We start from the raw sequence: 13,558 nt of genomic DNA, 5'->3' as shown, positions 1-13,558 counted from the left end.
ACATGAATAGTGCATTGAAGTTTGGTAGAACTCACCGTAAAAGCTGTCATATTAACAAATACTTGAATTGGAGCTATGACATCATGGGAAGTGTGGCTTCATGGACCAAGTAACTAAACTAACTTCGTAACAGCATACTACATCCCCCTTCTTCAATAAGACACTCGGAACATTGTTTGTCATGCATTAATCAATTATAAATTATTATACTTCTTTCATTCGTGTTTCCCGTTTATGGTATGTACTGTCCAACTTGACAGCAGCTCATGGTTATAGGCTAGCTTCAATCACATGGCAAAGTTGTTAGCCCAGTTGCATACCTTTACCACTACCAGTATGTGCATAGACAGGTGACATATACAATTATTACGATGATATTTTCACTGTGACAGTTCATTTAGCCTGCAAACAGAAACAAACAACTCAATATGTAGTAGTTTCAATAGCCGTATGTGTCCAACTCAGCAAAATCCTCGTATGTGTCCAACTCGGAAAAATCCTCATATGTGTCCAACTCAGCAAAATCCTCGTATGTGTCCAACTCAGCAAAATCCTCGGCATATCACAAAGCACCACTGCTGGACCTGTATAAGTGTTGTATATGTACAATTCATTAATTATTAAACCTGACAAACACATAATGGACAAATCACATGCTGGAAGGAATGATGTGGCGGACACGGCTTTACAATACAATCATTGTTATACAATTGCTTTACTTTCAGCAGGTAGTACATATGAATAATAGTTAGCATATTATATAGTTACTGTGGGCTTGTCCCACCACCCCTGCATACCATCCCACAATTCAGCTCCATTTCACAGTTTTAACTATGCCACTAATACAAGCTTGGAGTTCCACATGCCAGACAAGTGGGCAGTTTAAATCTTGCTACACAGTCACAACATTAAAGAATACTTATAAGCATTTGATCTGATTAATGCACAGTAAAGAGGAAATTGTTCATTATCAATATCAGTGGATATATAACTAACATCTTGCAGAGGAGGCTGGTCATGCTACATCAAACATCTTATGGTCTCCAAAATTGTTCAAACCATTCAACTGTGGTGCTAAAAATTATTGAATTTAATTATTTTAAAAGGACTCTGGGAACCATAGATTATGGTTACCAGAACCCCACTCAACACTTGTTTGGCTTTCGTAACTAATAAACAAACGCTACGAACATTATGCATACCCACTTAAAAGTGTCAAAGGACTCCATATGGACGATGATATTTTCAGTGCCCCGTTTGGTTCTGCAGGCAAAGTCGTAGAGCTATGACACACGGCAAACCATGAGCTCCTCCGGTTTAGGGTAGTAAAGATCAATCACCCTATCTCATACACACTTATGATAATCCAGTTTGGTAAATCAACTAAGTACTTACACACACACAGACGCACACCCACACACCAGGAATATGGCAGGAAACACCAACAAAATAGTTATGAGAAATCTTGATAGCTGAGATTTCTGAAAACTTTCATGTTTTCAAAGCTGCAAACAGTGAGCTGCGTACCCACTGATTTTCCCTGTCTAAAGATGGGACATCTTGACAGGACATGCCAACAAAAGATGGGACATCTTGATGGCTGAAAATCATGAGTACAGAGCTAAAGCTTGTACCGTTTTGCAACTGCGAACATCGTAATAACATTGATATTGATAAACAGTTACGTACCCACTGATTTTTCCTGCCTAAAGATGGGACATCTTGACAAGACTTGCCAACAAAAGATGGGACATCTTGATGGCTGAAAATCATGAGTACACAGCCAAAGCTTGTACGGCTTTGAAACTGAAAACACCGTAATAACACTGATATTGATAAACAGCTACGTGCTCACTGATTTTTCCTGCCTAAAGATGGGACATCTTGATAGGACTTGCCAACAAAAGATGGGACATCTTGATGGCTGAAAATCATGAGTACAGAGCTATAGCTTGTACCGTTTTGCAACTGCGAACATCGTAATAACACTGATATTGATAAACAGCTACGTACCCACTGATTTTTCCTGCCTAAAAATGGGACATCTTGACAGGACTTGCCAACAAAAGATGGGACATCTTGATGGCTGAAAATCATGAGTACAGAGCTAAAGCTTGTATGGCTTTGAAACTGAAAACACCGTAATAACACCGATATTGATAAACAGCTAGGTACCCACTGATTTTTCCTAACTAAAGATGGGACATCTTGACAGGACTTGCCAACAAAAGATGGGACATCTTGATGGCTGAAAATCATGAGTACAGAGCTATAGCTTGTACCGTTTTGCAACTGCGAACATCGTAATAACACTGATATTGATAAACAGCTACGTACCCACTGATTTTTCCTGCCTAAAAATGGGACATCTTGACAGGACTTGCCAATAAAAGATGGGACATCTTGATGGCTGAAAATCATGAGTACAGAGCTAAAGCTTGTACGGCTTTGAAACTGAAAACACCGTAATAACACTGATATTGATAAACAGCTATGTACCCACTGATTTTTCCTGACTAAAGATGGGACATCTTGACAGGACTTGCCAACAAAAGATGGGACATCTTGATGGCTGAAAATCATGAGTACAGAGCTATAGCTTGTACGGCTTTGAAACTGTGAACATCGTAATGCATTGACATTGATAAACAGCTACGTACTCACTGATTTTTCCTGCCTAAAGATGGGACATCTTGACAGGACTTGCCAACAAAAGATGGGACATCTTGATGGCTGAAAATCATGAGTACAGAGCTAAAGCTTGCAATTTATAAAACTGTGAGCATTGTAATAACATAAAATGAGATATCTTGAAAGCTAAAAACCATGAGTACAAAGTTAATTTGTATATTGACAGCGATTATCAAACATAGAACGTCTTTGAAGTGGCCTATTTTCTTCATTGCTTTACAGATACATATATGGAATTACGATGTGGGTTAGGTTTACACCTCGAGTTCACCAAAGACTTAAATACAGGTCGGCTCACCATTTTTTTTTGTTCTAGTAAGGGTATGGAGAGTATACTATCTAACAGGATATCTCGTCGGATGTGTCAGTCACTCTGAGGATAGCTACATGTTAGCCGCTAGCTCAGTACGTCGGTAACGAAGAGACGGTTGTTTCTTCCGTTTATCGTCCAATACTTGAACACAATACAGTAGCAGAATGATAGGTACCACACGAGGTCTAAAGATTGTTCTGGAATTATTTTAACAGATGCGCACCTTTTAACTGGTGGAGGCGTGCGCACAACAAACCATCTTTGATCATCAAAATCACGTGCGGTTTCTTTTTGACGGAAGTGATTGGATACTGACGCTAAGCAGTCTAACGCAGCCGGATTGTTGAATAAAACTAGGGTTAAACATGGCGCAACATTGGCGCTACTCAATACCAATGATTGCGACGATACTTTCATGGAATTTGGGGGGTTTTCGGGTGCTTGGCAGCTGAGACGTAATGGCGCTTGACTGAGCAGATCTAGATGTGAAGGATACCATCGTGTCAAACACCTCAGATTGTTTTCGCCAATCGATACGGTGAAATACGTATTGTTTTTAATAACTGTTTTATGTATTATAACAGACATTTTGGGTAGAGAGAACTACCGTCCTAATCTGCTTTCTTCTGTTAGAACACTAAGCTGTGTGATAGTATGTACTCTTTGGTAAGTATAGTTGTGTTTTGGTTGGTAAGCCATGGCTGTTTTGTAGTGCAGTCGCAGTTTATTGGACCGTGCCCTTAGTGGATGATTTCAGCCCAATATCTGCTATGTTGCTGGGATGCAATCGTACCATGGGCTGTTTGGCTGTCGTAAGGATTTTAGTTACCTACTATTCAAATTCATGGTAAGACTTGTTTTAGTGTAGCTTGATATAATTTAATGTGTTTCTCTGTGTACCAGTTGTCTAGCCAGCTTTCCAACAGTAGTTCAGTGCTATCAAATGATTTTGCCTTTATCTTTTAGGATTTCCTACAAGATATTTTACAGCATTAGCATCTCAATGGAATTTCCTTGCCACTACTTGCAATAAGCTGTCAAGTACTCAATAACTGAAACACCAGAGACTGTTAACGGAATCCTATGGCATTAAGCCAGTCTTTGGAAGCCAGATTGTTGCAAGCTGATCGTAGCAGTATGATGACCCCTCTGGCACGTGATGGCAGACATCAACCACAAAACAAACTCTTTACCTTACCCAGAAACTTCTAATGGATATTCCACTTTCTGCTAACGTCAAAGTCAACTTGTAAACAGTGGTAGCTGATGGACACGTGACTATGGTACGTGCTGATAGTGCGTAACTATTTTCTTTCCATTATGTATAGGCTTTTTCCAGGTGTTGTCGTGTTTGCAACAAAGAACTATTCACACAAGTAGTGTTCACATCTGGTACTTTGGCATGTGCTAGGTTAGTGTATAGTAATGTGCAGTTTGTGATACACTGTAATGTATGTTTTTCTTCAGGTAGAACTTGTTTTGCTTCGAACAGTTATTCAAGGTACATGTGTAGTGTGTAGCTGCATCATCTTACTTTTGTTATTGACAGAACTGGAACGTTGGAATGCATGGAGCTAAGAATGTTGTGTAAAAGAATGAACAAGACATTTTTATTTTTATTGTGGAATTTTATGCATTTTAAATTATGCTCTCACGTGACAAAAACTGAATTCATTATCGGACACAGCGGCCCGCGCGTAGGATCCTGCGTGACCCTTTAGGCTCATTGGCGGACACCGGATAGGTGCTTACGGAGAACTAGGCGGTTTATTGATGGCACCGTACGGATTTCTTCGCGGGTGAGACGCGTACATCCGCGTACAAGTGGTCCCAAACGGGGTACTAACAGTAGTCCGCGTACGCCTACGCGGATAACCGCATCTCAACCGTCTGCTCCCACTATGCGGTGTCTAATCCCCTTGGTACGTTGTCCGCAATCAAGGTGCGTTATTCCTGTGCCGAACTCTTATTTATACCAAAGAGTTTATAAGCATGTTATTGATAAATTGTATCACACACATTGTCACACTTCTTTCTTGCAAACACACCCTTATCTATAAAGTAAAATACCTATAATATTCCTATGAAAAAAAATAGTTCTAAAAATTCTAAAGATATTTACTAAAGTTAACTTTGATTGTCAAAGTTGGAATATGTGTCCAGACGGTCAATGGTCTCCTTGAGGGTTTTGTGGATGAACTCATACTGAGCCTAAAAATTAAAGAATAAAATGCAGCATATGATATACACATGGTGAGGTCTTACAGTGTTCTCCACCATTCCTGGATGTTGGGCACGCATGGTCTTGATGGCATAGAACACATCAGCCATATGTTCAGTCTTGAACCGATCATGACACAACATAAGAGCACAGAAACTTCCAGTACGTCCCAAGCCATCACTAACAACAAAAATTCAAATTTCAGGATGTGTATTACTTTCTTGTTATTAAGCAGTCAAAGTTCCTGACAGTATAACCCAGTCTTTAAAAACTTTTCTATTGAGAGGTGTTAGATTTAATCCTATACACACATTCTCAGTAATAGGAATCTTACATTTGCCCTCAGGGTTTTCTATATCACAGCTATATACAATAGGTTGTAGTTAGTGGTGTGTTCATATGTACCTGCAGTGGACAGTGATTGGCCCATTTTTACTCCTGCGTTGCACAGTCTCAATTATCTCAACCATATCCATGATGGAGGAGGCCTCTGATGGACAGGAGTGGTCTGGCCAGCACAAGTACTGGAATTGGTTAATGGTCCGAGGAGTTGACTCCTAAGAATTATAAAGGTGTAATGTAATGCTACACAACTGTGATGTCATTAATTAATTACACTACAAAATAGATTATAGTACTCACTTTGGCATGTGTAACTTGCATAATGCGTCGCACAAAGTATTTATCAGCTTTAGACTCAGTGGTTGTTTCAATAACAAAAGGTCCAATTTTCATTGTTTCTCCTTTATCAGGCCAGTACTTAGCAGAAACCTCCTATAGTCAATGTGCAAAATGTAGTGATATAGTGTTATGGTATTTATACTTTTCCATTCTCCTCCAGCGAGTTCAACATGACAATTGCATGAGATCTCCTCTCCCACACCATTGTCCAAAAATCAATCATGGTTGAATTCATTGGTCCTTCAGCAGCCAAAAATGCCCTACGATGACGATATCCCTAATGTATAAAAGGTATGTTAGTGCAGCTACAAGTTGTGTACTCACATCAATGTAACTAGCACAGATATAATCAGAATTGTATCCAGAAGTGTTGATAAATACTCGTGAATTGTCCGCTATCAAGATATTAATTTTGTCACTAATATTTAGACACAATAACTTACGTGGTAAACGTTTCATAGATCGATTCTTATGTCTATTCTCAGGAAGATTAGCACTGATGTATTGGAAGTCTGACTCATTAGGACTGGCTGCTTGTAGTTTCTAATATACACGTAACACTGACAAATCCCTGATTGTTATATTAGAGTAAACCAGTTACCCTGAATTGAGACTCATATCCTGATAGCCTAGTAGCAGGGTTCACCTTTGCCAATTCCTCCAGCCTCAACTTTGCACTCTTAGCAGGAGCCGCAATGGAGTTATCTCCACACATGATGGACTCCATCAGAGCATCAAATATAAAAACATATTGAGCCTGTGAGAGCAATTTGTGATATTACCAGAATGATGTGTTAATTTGAGTATTGGTTGTTACCAGTGTCTGAACTGTGAAGTTCCTCCTAAATCTCAGCTTGTGTACAGTGTTGTACGCATCCACAATTCCCTCATGTTTGATACGTTGCAGCTCCATATCAATAGTAATGAATGTCCCAGTCCGTCCTACCCCAGCACTACACACAATATATAACATTACTTACAAATATTCCCACAGGTACTAACTACAGCACCTGCAGTGAACAACTAGGGGGCTACCACGTTTACATTTGTGATGTTTATTAACCCTCTTCTGAAATGACAGAAGTGCTGTGGGATATTTGGGCACACCATGATCTGGCCAGACTGTAAAGTGGAAATGTTGAACTTCAAGGTTGACAGATTTTGCCTCAGAACTAGCCTCAATCTAAAAAAAGTTATTTTTACATTAGCTATACTATGACAATGTTCTCCATACCATTTTCACAGCCAGTGTCCTGATGGAGTATTCAGCTAGTACTTCCTCCTTCTGCAAAGTCACTGAGATGTTGCCATAAGTACATGAGCTATTCACAGCATCCGGCCAGTACTTCTGACATTTTGGCTGTAGTATCACAGTAACACATTCACTCCATATAACAACAATAAACACGCACATGTTATAATACAATATTCATTAGACAGTTGGATGGTGTACTATAAGATAGTTATTGCCATATCCATATCCATATCCATTAACATGGTCATGTTTTTATAAACTGAAGACATAGAGAAGCCACTTTAGTCTTCCCCAGGTATGTATAGGTAGTTAATTCAACTGTACTTACTTTCCCCTCTTCAACAAGGTTAGTAACCATGACAATGGCAGTCACATTCTGTTCCCATATCATCCTCCAAAACTCAGCCATAGTTGAGGCTATGGGACCTTGACATGCAATGTAAGCCTTCCTCTCATTGTAACCCTGTCAAAAATGCAATGTATTCTAGCTGTATATTATAGTGTGCTTCTACTGACATCAATGAAAGAAGCATTGATGTAGTCAGTTCCAGCAAGCTTGTCTTGTAAATTCAATACCACTCTGGAGTGATCATCTGGGGAACAAAACATTAAGTATACATTACCACTCAACATTTACACATACATGGCAGAATGTTCTTGTAGCGGTTCTTCATCACATTGACTTCTAACTTGCATGTATGAAACGAGAAGTCATTTTCCATCACAAGTGAACTATAATCAGTAGTAAACTGTTGGTTCATTGATGAATGTAACATGGCAATATGTTCAGCAAAATTTTCCACTTTAATTGGCTTGTACATATTAGCTACAGGAAGATAACACAGTACATATGTACGACACACCTAACACATTAAATCCAACACATCACATTACATGCAGAATACATTACATTACTAAGCCATGCACAACACATTATACACAACACCAACACATTACAAAACCTACTATTAACTTACAAGGCACATATTGGGGATTAAGGACCAACAGTTTAATGACTTCACTGGTTGACCCCTCACCACTAGTGGCAGTTACAGTGTAGGTTCCCTGGTCACTGTGAGTGGTGCTGTGTATGTATAGTGAACCATTCTGTAGTAGTGGGTCATTGACTGGTAATCCATTCTTAGTCCAACTTATCTCTGGTGGAGGATTACCACGTGCATCAATGTACAGTGTGGTTGGTTGTCCAACTGATGTCTTCACTTCTTGTTCCTTGATATTAACAACTGGTACTGGGGATAAACATGGTATAACATGTCTACATGACTGTATATAACAAGCACAAGAAATAATTAGATAATTAAAGTTTTATTGGGGATAATAGCATGGATGTGTCCACAGTGGTTGTTAGTGGATGGAACTAACCAACACTCAAACAAATTAGCCACCACTAGTATTCACCAACCACTATACATTTACATCTGACTTACACAAATTAAGGTGCCACACAATTAAATTCTACAATCCCTGTTTCTTATAGCCAACACTATTAAAAACCTAGGTACATCCTGTTGTAGAATTAAAAGTACAGATATAGATTGAAGTATGACTTAAATGTCCACTAGTGTATTTTGCAGGTGTAGATGACCTCCCTTGTTTTACTACTTTATATTTCTATGATCCCAAATTAATACTCCTAACTCTACTTGTACCTATTTGTTTACTTTTTTGTATAATTATGACTGATGAACCCATGTACAGCACATCAAAAGAAGGAATGGTGCTAGACACATCATAAAATTAATTTTGTGTCTGAGTGCAAACCATTACTGAAAAGTGAAGCGGCCACTATGTTTTGTTTTCAGCTACATTCAGTCCATTACACAGCATTACAAATAAAGAACAGTACAAAAGCTACCCCCCTGAAATCAATTTAGTCACTACAAGAAAAACAGATGATTACCTTTATAAATGTCAAGGAAACCATTACATGGTACCATGAATTGACATATTGTGCTGTCAGCAAAAAAATAGGACACAAAGGAGGACAAGTGGTGTGATGAAAGGTGTTGTACCCAACTGCAACAATGCTCGGTGCCATTTTATTGTGGAGTTCATATCATGGTGAGTAATGTAGTGGCTGTGAGATGTGTCTATCGTTAATACTTGTGAAGTTATTATAGTTTGTATAGAGGCATGTGTCAAAGCCTAAATATAGGCTTGCCGGGCTTGAAGGGTTAAGAAATTATCCCCAAGAGAATAGTCAGAAACTTTAAAATTTCATGTTGTTAGTATAATCAGTGGACTAGGAGATCAAGGATCCAGGAATAGGGACCCAACGCTTCTCAGGATTTTAATGATATTTATGTACTTCAAAACATTTAACTCTTGTCCATGTACTAGTTAAATCTGCAGGTCATGGTTACATGGGTATACCACTTTTCTATCAGCACTACTCCAAATACTATACTCTATATGTGACTGGATTTGGGAAAAACGATCCAAATCGCACATTAGAAGTTCCGAGATAAACGGTTTTAAAGAATTGAAGCCAGCATAACTCTCCAAGGATAGCAAGCACGCGTATGAAATTTACACAAAAGATGCATCAATCTGTTACCTTTCAAGCCACTTCCAGTACTTGTAGCTGCTTGTACAGTTTCCCGCCAAATAAGATAGAAAATCTGAGCAGTTGGACGAGCGAAGTAGTATCACGAGTGCTCACAAAGGGGTGGAGGCTGGGGGGTGGCGGGGAGGGCAAAAGTTAGACCTCAAAATGGAGGCAGACCACGATTGGAGTCCAGACATGAGATTACAGGGCTGTGCTGGCTCCTTAGTGGCTGATATGTAGCAAAATCAACAGAGAACACGTCTGGCCAACATTATAAGGCTGTCCACCAGTACACCACTGACTCTTGCCAAGCCAGGTCCTTCACAAGGCCTGAAACCGCCATTTGAGCACTCCACACCACCCAGAAAAGACGTGTGTAAAAACCAGCCTCGTGTAGTTTGAGTAGTGCTGAGGGTCAAAACTTGTAGTACGATAGTGTAGCTATCCACTGGTGGTGTTAGTTTGATTTTGCCTGATGTGCAATTTGGATCGGTTCTGTAAAATCTGGTCACATATTGTTCTTAACAACAATTCCAGGGGAACTAGCTGCTTCAGTAAAGTGGCAGCGGTCTCATGTTTAATGTAGACTATGAAACCCTTAGACAAGATTAGTGATTGTGGGGAAAGACTTACTGGCATTTATTAACATCATACAGTTGGAGTCATGGATAACAAACATGTGACCTTTTCTAACCAGCTGCCAGTATTGTTTAAACACTAGCTGATAAACACCGTGACAGAGAAAAGTGGCTTATCTATGCGATAGTGACCTTAAAGTAAAGAATGTATAAATACAAGAAAAGTTAGATCCCTGCTTCCTTATGTATATCTATCACTGATTTGTTGGCTAGGTAAACACAGACACTGCAGAATAATGATAAGATTATCAGCAAAACTTTAGCATTGCAGCATGGCTATATTATATCTAGGCAAAAGTAAATGTGTACCAGGGGCCTACGCAGGAATTTTGACAAGGAATTTCCACTACAGCTAAGTGACTGTTATATTAGAGTAGTTTATATTACCTGACTGCTATATTAGAGTATCTCAATCTTTTCACCAAAATTATTATTCAGAAAAATGCTATATGTGTTGCTATCATGTTAGAAACTATTATTTAACTAAGATAAATGTTTAAAATGTATCCTGTTCATGATAGAATCCAGATTCTGGAAACCTGAAGTTTCAATTTCTTAATATTAAAAGTAGTGTATAAAATCCAAAGGGGTTTCCCGAAACCCCTGGAAACCCCCCTCGGTATGCCCCTGTGTACATATATTGGATGTTATGGTGTAAATATATCTCTTACATGATTTAGTTTCTGTTGGGCCCAACATAACAGAACTCTTCTCCTTTAGTGGAATATGTTCTTTGGTAATAGGATTAGTGACTTCAGCTAGAGCTGGGTCTTTCTTGTTATATTTCTTCCTATACCACCTGTTAGTAGTACTCATCACCATGGTAACATCATACAGGTGATCACTTACAGTAGTACAACGATGACAATGATGATGGCTATTATGATGATGACCAGGACAACAACAACTCCTATTATTGCAGCACCTCCTCCTGAACTACCTCCACCACCAGAGGGTGGTGGAGCCTCTACATATTTATAGAATACTTAACAATATAATTGGTTTAATACAGTTACTAACCAATAGGTTGTGATAGCCCACTTGATGTGTATCTGGGATTCTGTTACATAATAAAGTAATGCTATTTGAATATAAAATCCACATTGCTTACTGAAGATCTATGTTTATAAGCATATGCTCTAACAAAAGTGTAGTATATATTGTCCCTGTTCAGTGGAATGTTGTGATATGTATCTCCGTTATTTTTGCTGACACTTCCATTGCCTAATACCAACATCTTTTCCCATTGATCTCCACTCATGTTACGCACAACAGCTGCCACATACATTATACTGGATGGTTTGTAAGCAACAAGATCACTGTCTGGTACTTCTGATGGTACCACACTTTCATCAGTGGTAACGACTACAAATAAATACCTACAGTTTACAATAAAAAGACAGAAATCTCATATGTCCATCAGAAGTACTTACTCAATAGGTCCATAGGCAATGTTCAATGTAGGAAGATTAATGTTGGATGTAAAGTAAGAACTGTTGATATTGTGAGCTACGTCCATTTCAATTACTGATGACTTAAAATCTGAAACTATTTCAAACCAACACATACAACACAAATTACAGTAATACAAATCAATGACTAACTTTCAATTAACAGTGTAGTACTTTCACTTGCACCATTAGATGAATAATTATAATATGCTTCACAAGTGTAGTCTCCACTATGATCATCAGGATTTAGTCTCTCTATGATCATCTGAGATGTGGTATGGTTTGATGATATTTTTACTCCACTAGTTGCATTACGTGACCATTTGAATGTTACATTATCCTTTAAATGAGGATTCTTTTTAACAGTACAGGTTAGGGTGAAAGAATCATCAGCAGTTAGATAGTATGTTGGATTAAATAGCTCAAGTGCTATAAATATTAAAATAATATGTAGAATAGTAATAATACCACATACCCACCATTCAATAAAAAATAATTGTGACTGAATTTGACAAAACAAGGCTTCCACACACATCCACTTCTATAACTTTAAAGCACCATAACTCATTGTAGGAGTAAGCCAATAGTTTCAAATTTTGACCTGGTATTTTACCTTGCTTTGGAAGAATTGTGGGAAAATGTTAAGTCAATAGCTTGCTGAATAGTCCAGTTACAGTTGGTTAAAGTCAGATAATTAGATGTGTGTGGAAGCCTTGTTTTGTCAATTTGGTCACAAATATAAGCAATGGCATAACTATACATGTATGCAAACAAGAAAATATTCAAACAGCTGTGAACCACCTCAAACTGAAGAGTTTAGGTAAACATTTATATTTTTCCAGGTAGAAATTTGTACTGTACAGTTGCTCTAGGAGTTTATGAGTGCCTGAAGGACATAAGTGATTGTTTCACTCTGGCAAAGTACACACCTGTTGTCAAATACTGTGATTGAACAGCACAAAAAATTAATTTAAGGCTCTTTTATACCAATTCCACTTGGTAAGAAATTGCTGATAGTCTATAGACTATCCTGTACTGCAGCGTATAATGTGTGTATATCTAAGTGTAAGAATATATTTCATATTTACCAAGCACAGTGATCATGGCTTTATTTGACTCAGCTACATGACTTGTCCCATTCACATATTCACCATAACTAGCAGTACAGTAATACTCATCCTCATCAGCTTGTGTGACTGATGGTATAGTTAGTGTAGGTGTGTTGACTCCATTAACTAGTTCTCCATTAACTCTTTTCCACTGATATCTGATACCACTACTATTACTAGCATTTGCCAAACATGATAGATTAGCCACAGTGTTTTCAAATGCTACTATTGAAATGGGATTTTTGATAATCTTTGAAACTTCTGTAGTGTTCAAAATACATCATGTTACAGCAGCTCATAATTATGTATGGTACACCAATAATAAAATACTATTTTATTCTGTGACCTGTGTCAAGTATTCTATCTTAGTTAAAATAATTATGTGGAAAGTACACAATCATCCAGCATTACAAAATTAACTTCCAAAAAGTACAATAATGTCTGTTTGTTATTAGGGAAAGAATACTTGGTAATTGAGCTAGACTAGGACACTCCACTCTCTGAAAATCCACAATACATTCTCTCTATTCAATGCCTTTATACAACAAGTTCTCGTATGAAAATTTAATATTCTGCTATACAGTGATGCTGTGATGATGGAAAACCAATAGACATTTACATAGCCATAAG

General features: G+C 38.1%; 2 protein-coding genes and 2 long non-coding RNA genes across 11 annotated transcripts in view; 1 reads left to right on the top strand and 3 right to left on the bottom strand.

The window, feature by feature from the left end:
* Positions 1–358: 358 nt before the first annotated feature.
* LOC136265864 (uncharacterized) lies at positions 359–3,254 on the bottom strand. 2 transcript variants are annotated; one of them, XR_010705788.1, is made up of 3 exons: positions 2,990–3,254; positions 1,203–1,341; positions 359–584 (listed from the first exon to the last, which is right to left on the bottom strand). It is a non-coding gene; the product is annotated as an uncharacterized lncRNA (long non-coding RNA). The 2 variants fall into 2 exon arrangements; XR_010705787.1 differs by lacking the exon at positions 2,990–3,254 and having other exon boundaries at positions 1,203–2,137.
* LOC136265863 (uncharacterized) lies at positions 3,006–4,674 on the top strand. Of its 7 annotated transcripts, none has more exons than XR_010705783.1 (6): positions 3,006–3,670; positions 3,722–3,851; positions 3,971–4,287; positions 4,344–4,415; positions 4,472–4,505; positions 4,554–4,674. It is a non-coding gene; the product is annotated as an uncharacterized lncRNA (long non-coding RNA). The 7 variants fall into 7 exon arrangements; XR_010705786.1 differs by having other exon boundaries at positions 4,344–4,419; positions 4,476–4,505; XR_010705785.1 differs by having other exon boundaries at positions 3,006–3,542; positions 3,589–3,670; positions 4,344–4,674.
* A 340-nt stretch (positions 4,675–5,014) lies between these two features.
* On the bottom strand, positions 5,015–7,981 carry LOC136265892 (receptor-type tyrosine-protein phosphatase alpha-like). The gene is made up of 14 exons (XM_066060835.1): positions 7,805–7,981; positions 7,678–7,754; positions 7,490–7,624; positions 7,141–7,266; positions 6,917–7,089; positions 6,724–6,859; positions 6,508–6,663; positions 6,350–6,449; positions 6,231–6,301; positions 6,049–6,183; positions 5,868–5,999; positions 5,631–5,782; positions 5,270–5,405; positions 5,015–5,215 (listed from the first exon to the last, which is right to left on the bottom strand). The coding sequence occupies exons 1-14, from the start codon at positions 7,935–7,937 to the stop codon at positions 5,132–5,134; spliced, it is 1,746 nt and encodes a 581-aa protein (XP_065916907.1). The 5' UTR covers positions 7,938–7,981; the 3' UTR covers positions 5,015–5,131.
* A 3,232-nt stretch (positions 7,982–11,213) lies between these two features.
* The window catches only part of LOC136267688 (adhesion G-protein coupled receptor V1-like), a 50,410-nt gene continuing 48,065 nt past the window's right edge, over positions 11,214–13,558 (bottom strand). The window contains exons 30-35 of the mRNA XM_066062836.1: positions 12,908–13,189; positions 11,973–12,248; positions 11,802–11,916; positions 11,480–11,747; positions 11,389–11,428; positions 11,214–11,335 (exon numbers count right to left, since the gene is read on the bottom strand). Coding sequence (XP_065918908.1) covers positions 11,214–11,335; positions 11,389–11,428; positions 11,480–11,747; positions 11,802–11,916; positions 11,973–12,248; positions 12,908–13,189 — 1,103 coding nt within the window. The remainder of the gene's footprint in view (positions 11,336–11,388; positions 11,429–11,479; positions 11,748–11,801; positions 11,917–11,972; positions 12,249–12,907; positions 13,190–13,558) is intronic.

Source organism: Dysidea avara, chromosome 9 (assembly GCF_963678975.1).
Source record: "Dysidea avara chromosome 9, odDysAvar1.4, whole genome shotgun sequence".
Taxonomy (NCBI): domain Eukaryota; kingdom Metazoa; phylum Porifera; class Demospongiae; order Dictyoceratida; family Dysideidae; genus Dysidea; species Dysidea avara.
The sequence above is the reverse complement of the archived record's forward strand: the minus strand, read 5'-3'. Positions and strand labels throughout refer to the sequence as shown.

Excerpts from the sequence above, each read along its gene's own strand:
- LOC136265892 (XM_066060835.1), bottom strand. The coding sequence starts at position 7,937 with ATGTTACATTCATCAATGAACCAACAGTTTACTACTGATTATAGTTCA. Across the intron at positions 7,267-7,489 it reads ACCTTGTTGAAGAGGGGAAA|CCAAAATGTCAGAAGTACTG; the intron begins GTAAGTACAGTT and ends GTGATACTACAG. Across the intron at positions 5,406-5,630 it reads CCAATCACTGTCCACTGCAG|TGATGGCTTGGGACGTACTG; the intron begins GTACATATGAAC and ends TTTTGTTGTTAG.